The 14,329-nt window shown below is 39.6% G+C and overlaps 1 protein-coding gene across 4 annotated transcripts in view; it reads right to left on the bottom strand.

Moving 5' to 3' along the window:
* Window positions 1–1,247: 1,247 nt before the first annotated feature.
* The window catches only part of JAKMIP2 (janus kinase and microtubule interacting protein 2), a 196,419-nt gene continuing 183,337 nt past the window's right edge, over window positions 1,248–14,329 (bottom strand). For all 4 annotated transcript variants that reach the window (XM_010344514.3, XM_074379647.1, XM_010344515.3 and 1 more), the window contains one exon: window positions 1,248–7,839. Coding sequence is in view for 1 of the 4 variants with exons in the window: in XM_074379647.1 (XP_074235748.1) it covers window positions 7,819–7,839 (21 nt within the window). In the remaining 3 variants the exon portion in view is untranslated. The remainder of the gene's footprint in view (window positions 7,840–14,329) is intronic.

Here is a 14,329-nt window from a genome sequence, read left to right as displayed (position 1 = left end):
ATGTTCTTCAAATGTACCCCAAAACCTAAAATGCAATTAAAAAAACAGAAAAAAAATATTATTTTTGATAGTTCTTTATCTTCCTTTTTGTTTTGAGAGTTGGGGTCTTGCTCTGTTGTCTAGGCTAAAGTGCAGTGATGTGATCACAGCTCATTGTAACCTTAAACTCTTGCCCTCAAGTGATCCTTCTTCCTCAGTCTCCCAGTAGCTCTGACTAAAAGCATGTGCTGCCATGCCAGGTTAATTTCGTAGAAATTTTTGTAGAAATGTATTTTTGTCATGTTGCTCAGGCTGATCTTGAACTTCTGGCCTCAAGGATACTCCTGCCTTAGCCTCCTAAAGTGCTGGGATTACAGATGTGAGCTGCTGTGCCTGGCCTATTTTTAACAGTTCTTCATGGTGACTTTCAAAATTGTACCTCTATTGTGTCATACTGGTTTCTTATTTGATTCATGGATACAGGGATTGTTTCCCACATGAGACTATAAGCTTTTTGAGGGTAGATCCACACATACATAGGCTATCGGAATGTGCACATAATGGATGCTCACATAACACACAGCTGTTAATTGTTACATCTAGTGGGTCTATAAGATAGAGAAAAAGGCAGATGGATAGAGTAGGAGAAGTAACATTCAGAATAAGGATGAGAAATAGCAGGCAAGATTCTCTCCCAAACTGTGTTCACAACAGAGATGCTAATGATGATAGATTTCCCCCTGGGGTGTAAGTTCTGCTTTGACTTCCTTATCATAGTGCTCATGGCACACAAGATAACAAATGGAGAGTGGGAGGATAAGAAGAAATCTATTTACTGTCCCAGACATAGGGTTGTTTCCTTCCATTACACTGATAGCCCTGATTTGCCTCACCCTATTTTTCAAAAGTAGATTAGAGGCTGGGTGCAGTCGCTCATGCCTGTAATCCCCAGCACTTTGGGAAGTCGAGGCGGATGGATTGCTTGAGCCGGGAGTTTGAGACCAGCTTGGCCAACATGACGAAACCTCATCTCTACTAAAAATACAAAAAAATTTAGCGGGATGCGGTGGTGCACACCTGTAGTTCCAGCTACTCGGAAGGCTGAGGCAGAAGAATCACTTGAACCCGGGAGGTGAAAGTTGCAGTGAGCCAGTGATCTGAGATCATACCACCGCACTCTAGCCTGGGCAACAGAGCAAGACTGTCTCAGGGAAAAAAAAAAGTAGAATAGAGTTCAGTTAAACAGACAAGCTATGAACAATGCAAGATGAAGTTTTAAAAAAAATGCAGCTTGTTTTATTTTTATATAAACTCAAACACCAGAGTTCATTGATTCCTATATTAAATACATAAATTATAAAATAACCATTCATAAAACTTTACATACAGTAAGTTGATTCCAATCTCTACGGTAATACATACAGTACATGTACATATTCGGGGTACTTCCGAGGATCATTCTGGTGAAGCTCCGTCAATTTTTATTTTTCTTTCATTAATCAACAAGCACTGAAATGATATATGGAGTCATGCTAATGAGATGGACAGAAAGAAGCCCAGGTGAGGCAGTTGACTGAATGAAAACTCTGTGAAATTGGACCCTTGGCTACATTAACACAGTAGGAACCTGGGAATTATGTATTCAAACATATTAGCTCTATACTTGAGTCCCCAGAGTATTGGATCTTGAAGGCTAAAACATGCATGAACCCTGTTGAAATGGAATTTTTAGCTAATAAAGATATGGGATTTTTGGCTAATTTTAATACTGTAGATTGTGCTGAATTTTCTGTTGCTCTTTCAAAAAAAAAAAAAAAAATCAAGCAACGAACCAAACAAATAAAAAGATTTATTTGCTGGTTTATGGGACTGGATAATTGAAAAACCAAGTAGTCTCTGCCTCAGTCAACAATCGGAAATAATAGCAGTGAACAGAAGGTGGGGCGAGAGAGAGAAGAGGTAGTCAAGAGGGGAAGAGTTCAAACACTAAATGCTCAACAAGAACGCGAGTTCCCAGCAGCAGCAGAAAAAACCCTTCTTGAAGTCCTGCATCCTAGAACAGAAGTACACATTTAGTAAGCGCTCGCACCATCATACTATGTACAGAATGTATTTGTGCGTATATTTACATCACTTATTTATAAAAATGTTTACAGCCGGGCGCGGTGGCTCAAGTCTGTAATCCCAGCACTTTGGGAGGCCGAGGCAGGTGGATCACGAGGTCAAGAGATCGAGACCATCCTGGTCAACAAGGTGAAACCCCGTCACTACTAAAAATACAAAACATTAGCTGGGCATGGTGGCGCGTGCCTGTAATCCCAGCTACTCAGGAGGCTGAGGCAGGAGAATTGCCTGAACCCAGGAGGCGGAGGTTGCGGTGAGCCGAGATCGCGCCATTGCACTCCAGCCTGGGTAACAAGAGCGAAACTCCGTCTCAAAAAAAAAAAAAGTTTGGAGTTTGATCTGCCTCATTGTGGGAAGTTGCTATGGTTGATGGGGGATATAGGCACAGTCTGTGAGATGTCAGTCAAATAGAAGTGTTGTTACTAACGGATGTTGGGGATCTGCTTCTGGTTGGAAAATTGCATCATCCACTCTTCAGTAAGTTCATGGGGTCTTGATTGTAGGCAAAACTGGGCTCAAAGTTGTTTAACTTCATCACTCTTACCCTACAGAACTTTGCATATAAAAAGGATGAAAATATAAGCATGGGTACAAAGACCTAAATGCAGAAAAAACAAAAACAAAAACAAAAACAGGAACCCTCACCACATTAACCACCTGTACCTCTGACATACTTGGTTAAATATAGCAAATTATAATCTTATTTTTGCTACATTGCCCCTATAAGTATATCTTTAGTAGTTTTGTTCCTTTTTTTTTTTTTAATTTTTGAAATGAAATCTCACCATGTTGCCTAGGCTGGTCTTGAACTCCTGGGCCCAAGCTGTCCACCAGTTTAGCTTTCTGAGTAGCCATCTTTAGGAATTTTGATTAAACATTGGACTTGGACTCTCAGCAACAGATTTACTTAGGAAGAACTAAACTACCAAACTAAAGACAGCAAAGGAATGTGAATCTGTCCTGCCCCATTCTGAAATGGAATCAGAGAAGTTGGCACTTGAAGAGGCCTTACAGGGATTAGCTCCAACCTTCCATTATGTCTGAATCCTCTTGCCAATATGCCTGAAATTAACTCTCAAAATAGTACACTATATAGAAATGACAAGGCAGCAGAACAGAATGACAGCTTTCCTCACTTAAGACCTAGAAGTCTGCTTAAAGAGGGGTGTGGGTCCATATTGAAAGCATAAACTCATGACATAAATGGTTATCTAAGATTTGATTTGTTTACTTATCATTCAAAAGTTATATTGAACTTTTTCAATATAGTAGATAAATCTAAAATAGTGAAGTGACAGAATTAAACTGCCAAAAGCTATCATTCAATTACCAAAACATTGTTATGAAAATTTCACAAAAGGCAACAAGCAATGCAACTCCCAAATTACAGAGCAAATTTCTATTGTTGTGTGTGTGTGTGTGTGCATGTGTGTGTCTGTGTGTCTGTGTGTATGTGTGTGTATTCTGTGCCACTCTTTGACAGATTGAAATAATGCAATTGAATATTTTAAAAATAAAATGTCTATGCTATCCATCTATCTTGATGTAATGTAACACAGATGATCCAATTATTTAAACATCAACACAAAACCAATGAATATTCTTTTTACAGTTTTCACAAAAACCTAGGCAACTCAAAAAGATGTGCTTCATTTTAAAACAATGAACTTGTGAATTACATTAAAGCCAACAAAGGAAGTACACAATGAGTTTACAGAACAAGTTGACAATCAATGGGCAAAAAGGAACAAGTTTGCCAGAGATGTCTTTAAAATTGAAAGTAAAGTTGAAATAAAAAAACTGTAGCAAAAAGTATTTGGCAAACTTTATTTCTCCTATTACTAGTGGAGAACAAGTTTCCTCTCTACGTAAGTGATAACCCATGCCTTCCATATCAGCTCTATCTTATTGACTTGGGAAGACACATACTACCTGCACGAGCAGTGATTTGTGAACCAAAAAAATAAAAATAAAAATAAGCAAGATCTATTCTTCCACCCCTAAAACCTAACTGTTGGCAACAATTTAATTTATATAGCATAAGTCAGAAGGGATGTAATTTTTTTGAGCAAATTATATTTCCTAAAAGTAGGGTGGCATTACAAAAAAGTTTGACAGTCAATTTGTGATAGATGCTTTTTAAGTATAGTCAAATATAGTCTGTCCATGTTTTACCCCTCTTTCATGAAATTTTTCTATCCCAAATAACTATTTAAATTGGGGCTTTTATTTATCTCAAATCATCTTTAGTAGTCAGGTACGTTTATTTTGCAGAGTATAAATACTTTATTAAGAAACATTAAGTTAATGACCCCCGAAGAATGCCATTCTGACTCCTGCAAACTCATTAGCCAAAATGCGTCTGGTAGTACAGATGCAGGGGTGGAGTCACAGGAAATCTCACTGTTATTAACACCTTTCTTTTTTTTTTTCTATTGCTGAATATCCTATCCAAGGGAAGCATTCATTTAAGCATGGTCCATTTCCATGGATCCATGAGTGACTAGAATATACATCCACATTTTTGCTGATGCTTTGATAATCGTGAAAATAGATAATAGAGAGATGTATCTATTGAAATGTTTAGACTTATTCAAGGATATATTAATTTTGAGGCTCATGGACAAGACTTGGTAAAAATTACAGTTGAGCCTATAGTCTAGAGAAATTTGCTAATCTCCTGGATCTTAAGCAAAACAAACAAACAAACAAACAAACAAAAAACACCTTTTGCCTGGCACTAAACGCAGCTAAAGCTGCTTAGATGATCATCCTAGCTGTTGTTCTCATACAATTTTGTGTGTTTATGATACGATTCCGATTTATAGCAGATAAGCAGATTAGGTATATAAACCATACCACTTTTGCAAATATTTCCAATCATTTAGAAACAGTTCATGGAAATAAATTTTGACTTACAAATTTCTTGGTGGGAAAGCAAAATTAAGAGAAGGAAGGTGCGTGTTGGAGCAGATGGAATATAAATTTACTCATACGAGCCCTGGAATAGAGTGAAGAGAAATTGAAACATCTTAGGTATGAGATAGTAATTTAGAGTAATGTATCCTCTTCCATATTTTCTGACTCAAGTTTGCTAGGGTTGAGTCACCAGCAGTGTAGAGGCACCCTCTTTCACATTCCTTGCCTAATGAGCCTACTCTTCATATTTAATCTAGAACCTACCGAGTTGAATAAAGAATCCAGCAGGAGGCGAGGCATGGTGGCTCGCACCTGTAATCCTAGCACTTTGGGAGGCTTAGACGGGCAGATCACTTGAGGTCAGGAATTTGAGACAAGCCTGACCAGCATAGTGAAACCCCTTCTCTACTAAAAATACAAAAATTAGCCAAGCGTGGTGGTGGACATCTGTAATCCCAGCTACTTGGGAGGCTGAGGCAGAAGAATCACTTGAACCTGGGAGATGGAGGTTGCAGTGAGCCCAGATTGTGCCAATGCATTCTAGCCTGGGTGACAGAGCATGACACTGTTTCAAATAAATAAATAATAAATAAATAAAAAGAATGCAGCAGGATAGTTTGTTTTGTATCTTCTCAGTAGGACATGTCACCTGACTTTCCTCCAGAATAAAAGAAGTCAAGCTAATTATGTGATACTGTCAGTTCACTCCAAGTCTTTGTTTAATGGTTGGCTCTCCTGTGATAAAAGTGGGATTCTGTATGATGGCAAGCATATGTAATCAAGACAGCTGGGAGATGTTTATCATAGAAATGACATACTCTTCTATCTTGTTCAATAGCATGAGATAATCTATTTGCTAAAGATTATTAAAGATACTGGTTTTGAATCTCTCCATTTTTATTGCTAATAATGTCCCAAGTAGCTTGATGGGCAAGCTTCAGTGCTATAGTGCTTAAATTTAACCAAACTGAAGCACTACTTTATTACATGAGGGAATTTTTTTTCTCAATAACACAAGAAAGTCAAATAATACAGCAGTTGTAATAATTACAAAGCACACTGTGCTACTTTAAGCACCTCTTGTTCTAAAATTGCAAATAAAACTTCATGAAAAAGCATTTTAACCCCATTTTGCAGATGAGGAGACTGAGGCACAGAGGTTAAATGACTGGGCCAAAGATACCTGGGTCAGCAGTAAATATCAGAACAAAAAGTAGGACCCCAGCATTCTAGTTTTTCTTGTACATTCTTCACTTATTATTCTGGCTTTGCAAATGCCAGTGCTAAAACTGAAGGATGATACTGAGCCCACATATGGAAAGATTTGTATAGCATTTCATAGAAAGAGTTTCTGGCTCCCTACACATATTCTCTATGCATGGGAATTCTAGTCCCATAAATAAAACTTCAAAAATTTGAAAAATTGAGGTTGTTCAGTTATCTACAGTAAATGAGGTGTAAAATTAGCTTTTCAGGAACATATATTTGCTCTCAGAGATAAATCCAAGACTCAGTAATATACAACTTAGGAAAAGTACCAGTCTTCTAATTGTCTCTGTTAGAAAATGACCTTGTCAGTAACATAATGTTATTTCTATATAAAAAAGTAGAGCCATCTTGTTGCTGTCAGCTGTCTGGGAAAAAATGTTATCACTCTAAACAAGAAGAGGTCAGAATGCTCTAGGCATGTAAGGATTCTTTAAAAAATAATAGTTTAGTTTAATATTCACATCTCTGTGGCAAACCCGACTGTTGATAGAAATTTATTCATTGACTCTATTTTGTTTTTGCCCAAATCATATAGCATATTCATTTGCAGGCAATTTTAAGCAGCCATTTGAAAACCAGTATTTTGGAAATGAAAGATTCATAGATGATCTCTGGCCCATATGGGTTCCCCATAGACGTTGGCGTTCTAAACAGAACTAAGTCAGGGAGCATGTGATTTACAGTATTATCTTCTTAATTTTCAATATGAACGAGACCAGTCCATTGTTGATGGAGGGATGCCGATGTGAGAGCAGGACAAGGAAGCATCCAATCTGCTTTTATTTCGCATGTTACGTTCGCCCAGGTCCTTTGACTTGGTTACCAGTTTTGTTAGGGTCACTGTGATCCACTTCTCATCTGTTGTCTGTGGAATGAATTCCACAAGCTCCACCTTTTGCAGAAAAACAAAAGATAGGGTGTTTTTCTTCCCCTTCACGATGCGGATGTCTCTGTTCCTGAGTTTAAAACAATCATAAAGACAGAAAAACAAATCCCTGTAGTAAGAAACCAGACTTTTCAAATGAAACATTTTATTGTAAATAGCTCTTCATAGGTATTCCTCGTGCTTCACTCCCCACCCACCCTTGTTTTTCTTTTCTTTTTTTTTTGTTCTGATCTTTTAAAATGATGTTTATTATCAGGACTAGTGTTTCCATGTGGTGTGGTGTTACCCCCTGCACAGCAGGGGTTGAATGTTTCATTGTAACTTTGGTTCCATGCCCAAGACAAATCTTTGCTTGATCTGCTGAAACTAGTTCCAGTGCTGAACTTTTTCTTTACACAATATATGTTTATAGTTCTTCTCTTCTGATTTGACATATACATGTTTCATTAAATGCAGCATATATTGTAGATTTTCAACAGGGTTGTGTAGGAACTGTCAAGTAAGAAACCTTGAGTAATGGCTTTAAAATACACAGCTGTAGTCCTGGCTACAGGGTAGTTCTTAGATTTTCATCTCCCTCTCACTGCTGTAAACAATTTTGCCATCTTTGAAGGTTTAGAAGCATTTGCCTTTCTGGATTCTTATCCATGTTTTCGGTTACTCTGTAAAACAGAGGAAAAATTATTTTATCATCGTTTTTATTAATAGCTGAATCATAAAGAACAAACTTTTAAAAAAGACACAAATTGTTTATTCTTTACCACACTTCAGATGTCTATTATCTTATGCAAGTTACATCTCTAAGCTTAGTTACTTTAAGTGAGAAAATAGAAGTATCTGTTTCAAGGGTTGCTGCAACATAATGCATTTAAAACAATTAATGGTTCTTGTCTCAAAGTGGCTTGAAATATTAACTATTGTCATTAGTGTCCTTTCCTTTGGGGCCTTCCAAGGTGATAGGTTAAGAAGTTAAATTGAATCATCATGCCCCAACAAATCCATTTAAGATGTTATTTTATTTTTGAAACTTATTTTAGATTCAGAAGGTAAATGTGCAGGTTGGTTACGTGGATATATTGCATAATGCAGAGGTCTGGGCTTTTGCTGAACTCATCACACAAAAAGTGAACATAGTACTCAATAGGTAGTTTTTCAAACCTTGCCACCTCTCTGCCTCCCTACTTTTGGAGTCTCCAGTATCTACTGTTTTGGTGAGATGCTATTTTAAAAGAAGATCTGTCTATTTCCTTCAGTGACTCACTCTGTGTCACATTTCCTCTCCAACAAAATTGTAACTGTTGGCATGTTGTTTCTACCTAAAGTCCCGATTGGAGAATTTCCTGGTAATTCTGCTACACATGTTTCTTGGTTGGCCCAGAGAGATCCCTGAAAAGGTGCTATCCTGACATGTGCCAGTCAGGACTCGTAGCCCTGTTCCTCTGTAAGTCCATATGTCCGAGTTTTCACTTGTGTAGAAATCCAGGTGGTAACGCTGTCTTCCAGTGAAAGCCAGAAACAGCACGGAGGATGTGTTATGAGGATACGCTGTCATGGACTACTTAAGGGCATGGCCTTTAGGGTCTGAGCAATGGGGATGGAGAAAATGGGATTTCTACTTTCTTGCTGTGTGCCCAAAGATTAACTTCTTTAAGCTTCAGTTTCCTCATCTATGAAATAAGGACACTGATTCTGTAGAAGGACTTTACTATTATCCCAGAAATGTTAAATCCAAAGTTAACTGTTAGAACCACAATCCAAAATGGAGGGAAAGGAGGCACTTAGTGCCCCAAGGATACTTCCAGTGAACCAACCAGAGGCAAGTTAAAGTTCCAAAGAAATTCCTGCCGTGAATGCATATTTGCAGAGCCATTTTGCTCCCAAGACAAGGTTAGACGGGGTTGAAAGGGTGAGAGAGTGACAGAGTCACAGAGGAGAACCTATAGAGGAAGGAAGTGCAGTGGTCGGGGAGAGACCACACTGAGGGAGAAGGGACGAAGAGGCATAAAGAGATTGACGGTGCACGCACAGAGGCACCCTTGCCTTGTGTTGCTCAGACACAGAGCTGCTCATCTTCCCTTGCCTATATCTGAGCAGAGAACTGAAGAGGGATGACAGGGCAGAGACAAGGGCCACAGCGTAGTTGTCTCCTTGCCCCACGCTTCATTAAAAAGGTACCTCCTCAGCTGCGCCGGGCGCGGTGACTCAAGCCTGTAATCCCAGCACTCTGGGAGGCCGAGGCGAGTGGATCACGAGGTCAAGAGATCAAGACCATCCTGGTCAACGTGGTGAAACCCCGTCTCTACTAAAAACACAAAAAATTAGCTGGGCGTGGTGGCGCGTGCCTGTAATCCCAGCTACTCAGGAGGCTGAGGCAGGAGAATTGCCTGAACCCAGGAGGCGGAGGTTGCAGTGAGCCGAGATTGCGCCATTGCACTCCAGCCTGGGTAACAAGAGCGAAACTCTGTCTCAAAAAAAAAAAAAAAAAAAAAAAAAAGCTACCTCCTCAGCAAAAAGCTGTGGGTTGTACCACCAACGATGGGAGCTAGTGAGGCAGTGGAAGAAGCTGGGCCTTGGCCAGGTTGAGAGCAGTGCAGTGGGCATTCTCTGCATAGCCTTCTGAAGAATTCACACACGTTGCCCAGAATAGCTGGCCTTTGGTCACCTCTCATAGAAAAGACATTACGTGTTAGTCAATACTAGTCAGAGAAACAGCTGCAATAACTGCCAAAGGAGTTGAGAGGCAGAATCCTTTTCCCTCTGCTTCCTCCCTGCTCTCCAGAAAGGCTCAGCCTTGAGGAGGAATAGAAGGGGAAGAGATCTCTTAGAGTCAGAGCCTGAACTACAGCTCCATTGGGGTACCTGGCTCATGCCTAAAGTAGAATAAGGGAAGAAATGAGAATAAGCAGAGACTGAAACTCAACTTTTAAACTGGGTTAAGACTTTTGAGAGTTGAGAGTGACTAAAAAGTTGAGGGACCAGCCGGGCGCGATGGCTCATGCCTGTAATCCCAGCACTTTGGGAGGCCGAGGCGGGTGGATCACGAGGTCAAGAGATCGAGACCATCCTGGTCAACATGGTGAAACCTCGTCTCTACTAAAAATACAATAAAATTAGCCAGGCATGGTGGCGCGTGCCTGTAATCCCAGCTACTCAGGAGGCTGAGACAGGAGACTTGCCTGAACCCAGGAGGCGGAGGTTGCAGTGAGCCGAGATCGCGCCATTGCACTCCAGCCTGGGTAACAAGAGTGAAACTCTGTCTCAAGAAAAAAAAAAAAAAAAAAAAAAAAAAAGTTGAGGGACCAACCTAATAATTAATTAAAAGATGATAGAGGGAAATAACACAGTACCTGAGTGAAAAAAGCTATGAATTGAGAAAATAGAAGAGTTCCTATTTACATTGCACTGGGATGAGAGCCCCAAATTACTAGTTACAAATATAACATTCTCCTATTCCCTGGTAAAGAAGAGAGTTGATTTCAATGTGTATAAAAAATTCTTTGGGGTTATATTTTTGTTTGGGTTTTTAAACATAGAATAAACATACAAACACAAAAAAACCTTTTACTTGCAAACTTTCAATGTATAAGCTATCAAAGATTAAACCCTATATATTGTGTCAAAGCGTGGTGCATCATTTCTACCTATTGCAACTGAGGTACAAGTCCTCGACTGAGTAAACACGTGTTGGTTTTAAAAACCAACGGACCTTACTGGCAGTCCAGGCAGTCTCCTGGAATGCTAACTTTCTATAAATTGAGAAGTACTTATACAAGGAACTACGATTTCTATAGTAAAGTGAGATTTATTCAAATTAGCATTCTGAATTACTGCAGTTACCCAGTGGGTCACAGGGGTTCTTTTTAACAGGTTGCTTAACAGTGCTGCACTTTAGTTTCCTCATCTGTGAAATGGAAAATGGCAGTTAACACTATCATTTTTGAGATTCCTACAGGCTACAATTTTTTTTTTTTTTTTTTTTGAGACAGGGTCTTGCTTTGTTGTCCAGGCTGGAGTGCTGTGGTGCAATCTCATCTCATTGCAGCATCGACCTCCCAGGCTTAAGTGATCCTTACACTTCAGCCTCCCAAGTAGCTGGTAGTACAGGCATGCACCCCCTCCCTGCTCAGCTAGTTTTGGTATTTTGTAGAGATGGGGTTTTGCCATGTTTCCCAGGCTGGTCTCAAACTCTTGGGCTCAAGTGATCTGCCTGCCTCAGCCTCTCAAAGTGCTGCAATTACAGGCATGAGCCACTGCACTTGGCCAATGCCACAAACTCCGAGTCTTAAGTACAGTGATGTCACTTCTGACTTGTGGTTGTAGCATCTGTAAGGACACCACCATCTAACCAGTTACACCATCCAGGAACACAAGGGTCATCTCTGACACCACCTTCCACTCCTCATCCTTCATAAGCAATTTATCATAAGGTATTTAATAACTGGTAGCTATTATTATTTCCTCCATTATACAGATGAGGATACAGAGTCTGAAAATTATTAAATAATTGGTCATGAAAATCCTGGTAGGAAAGACATAATAATACTGAATGAAATGCAACTGAAGCTGGAGGATCAGGGAGGCCTTCCCTGATTTTCCACTGAGATGGGAAGGATGAATGGGTATCAACCATTTAATGGTGATGTGGGAAATGTGGTCCAGGAAGACGGAAGCACATTCTAAAAGGCATGATTCAGGACAGAATGCTTGGTATGTCTACAAACCTGACCTTTAATGAGTGTTTCTATGTGCCAAGTACGAAAGTAGTTGTTTTACCTGTATAGCATCACTCAATCCTCAGAGAAACAGTGTGTGCTATTACTTGCTAATTTTTTACATTAGAAAATTAATGTTTGGAGAGCGTTATATTTTGAATGTTTGTGTCCTCTCCAAAATTCATGTTGAAACTTAATCCCCAGGGCAAGAGTATTAACAGGTGAGGCGTTTAGGAGGCTACAAAGCCATAAGGGCAGAATTGATGAGGGCTTATGAAAGGGTTGGAGAAAACTAACTTGAGCTCTTTTGCCCCTCCTTCCCTTCTGTCCTGTGACACAGCTTTGCCCCCTCCAGAAGACACAAGATGAAGCAACAAGGCTTCATCTTGGAAGCAAAGACCAGGCCCTCACCAGACACCAAACCTGCTGGTCCCTCGATCTTCAACTTCCAGCCTCCAGAATGGTAAGAAATACATTTCTACTATTTATAAATCATCTAGTCTCAGGTATTTTGTTATAATAGCATAAATGGCCTAAGAGAGTTATAACAGTTTCTATTATGCAGGATTGTTTAAAGTATTACAGAAAATAATAAATATAAGTGTACCTTTTGAACTGTAAAGCAAGATGTCCTCTCCTTCTTCCTTATCATAATATCATTAATATTATTTTTTTAATTTTTTTTTTTAATGAGACGGAGTTTCACTCTTGTTACCCAGGCTGGGGTGCAATGGCGCGATCTCGGCTCACCACAACCTCCGCCTCCTGGGTTCAAGCAATTCTCCTGCTTCAGCCTCCTGAGTAGCTGGGATTACAGGCACATGCCACCGTGCCCAGCTAATTTTTTGTATTTTTAGTAGAGACGGGGTTTCACCTTGTTGACCAGGATGGTCTCGATCTCTTGACCTCGTGATCCACCCGCCTCGGCCTCCCAAAGTGCTGGGATTACAGGCTTGAGCCGCCGTGCCCGGCCTATTTTTAAAATATTTATTGATTATAGACTACATGCTAGACACTGTTGATTATGTGCTAGGTATTTGGTACGCAAGGTTGAACAAAATTATATGGTCCTTATCCTCATGAAGTTTATTTACAATGAGAGAGACATTAATTTTTATATTCCCAATGCTTGTAAACTTGTCCAGAAAGGAAATTGAGAAAGATGAACTTGTGGGAATCACAACTGAATTGAGATCCAAAAGGTAGGTGAGTAGGTGTTTACTAGTCAAAGTAGAAGGGAAGCATTCTGTGCACCAAGACAGCTTGGGCAAACCCTGTGGCAGGCAGGAGGGCGTGCGGCTCATCAAGGGAAGGTGGAGCACCGGGAAGCCTGAGAGATTGCCTGTGTGGTTAGAACCAGGCAGGGCTTTGTTGGCCAAGTTAAAGAATTCAAATTTGATTTTTTTTTTTTTAAACTTGTTATCAATAGGTTGGTTGAAGGGACTTGATCCTAATAGTGATGTTTTCCTAGGAAGCGGTCAAGGTAAGGTTTGCATTTCTAAAAGCTCACTCTAAGTACTCTGAAGAGAATGAGTTAAAAGAATGTCTATCGTGGAAGCACTGAGCCCAGTTAGTGAGCTACTTCAGCTACGGGGTGGGGGAGGAATATATTTGTGTTCTCTTTCCTTTGTCAATGCATTCTTTAAGGTAGTCTTCAAACAGTATATAAAAAAACAAATCGAATATGTTATCTTTATAAGATATGACTATGTTATTCTTGGCTCTGATCTAACATATCCCAAATCTGCTTTCATACTCATTTTCTCAGCTATTCATTCATCCATCTGCCTCTCAGTTCATCTGTCAATCTGAAATTTATTCTGCACCTAGGATACATAAGGCACTGTTATAGACAAAGATACAAAGATGAATAAAACTAACTCTTACTGTATGCTTTATTAGTACAATTTGTGAGACAAATAGGGAAACAATTTATATACGACTGGATAAAGCTAATGGATATATTTACATAAAAAGAAATTATGAACTGGCATACAATGATTCATGTTATAGACTTTCCTTATCAATATAAAAAAATGAGGAGTAAAATTTTCCTACTAATACTTTGTTTATTTTTTCAGGGGACGGAGTCTCACTCTTTTATCAGGCTGGAGTGCAGTGGTGCGATCTCGGCTCACTGCAACATCTGCCTCCCAACTTCTAAGTGATTCTCCTGCCTCAGCCTCCCGAGTATCTGGAATTAGAGGCACATGCCATCATGCCTGGCTAATTTTTGTATTTTTTCTTTTTTTAGTAGAGATGGGGTTTTACCATGTTGGCCAGGCTGGTCTCCAACACTCGCCTCCCAAAGTGCTGGGATTACAGGAATGAGCCACTGTGCCCAGCTGATCCTACTAATAATTTAAATGATAAATATAGTAGAGACTGGTAATGTAGCCAGTTGTTCTCCCCAGGTTACCTGAGTAAATATTTGCATATT

This window comes from Saimiri boliviensis, chromosome 1, assembly GCF_048565385.1.
Source record: "Saimiri boliviensis isolate mSaiBol1 chromosome 1, mSaiBol1.pri, whole genome shotgun sequence".
NCBI classification, from domain to species: Eukaryota; Metazoa; Chordata; class Mammalia; order Primates; family Cebidae; genus Saimiri; species Saimiri boliviensis.
This window is presented reverse-complemented; position numbering and strand designations above follow the sequence as displayed.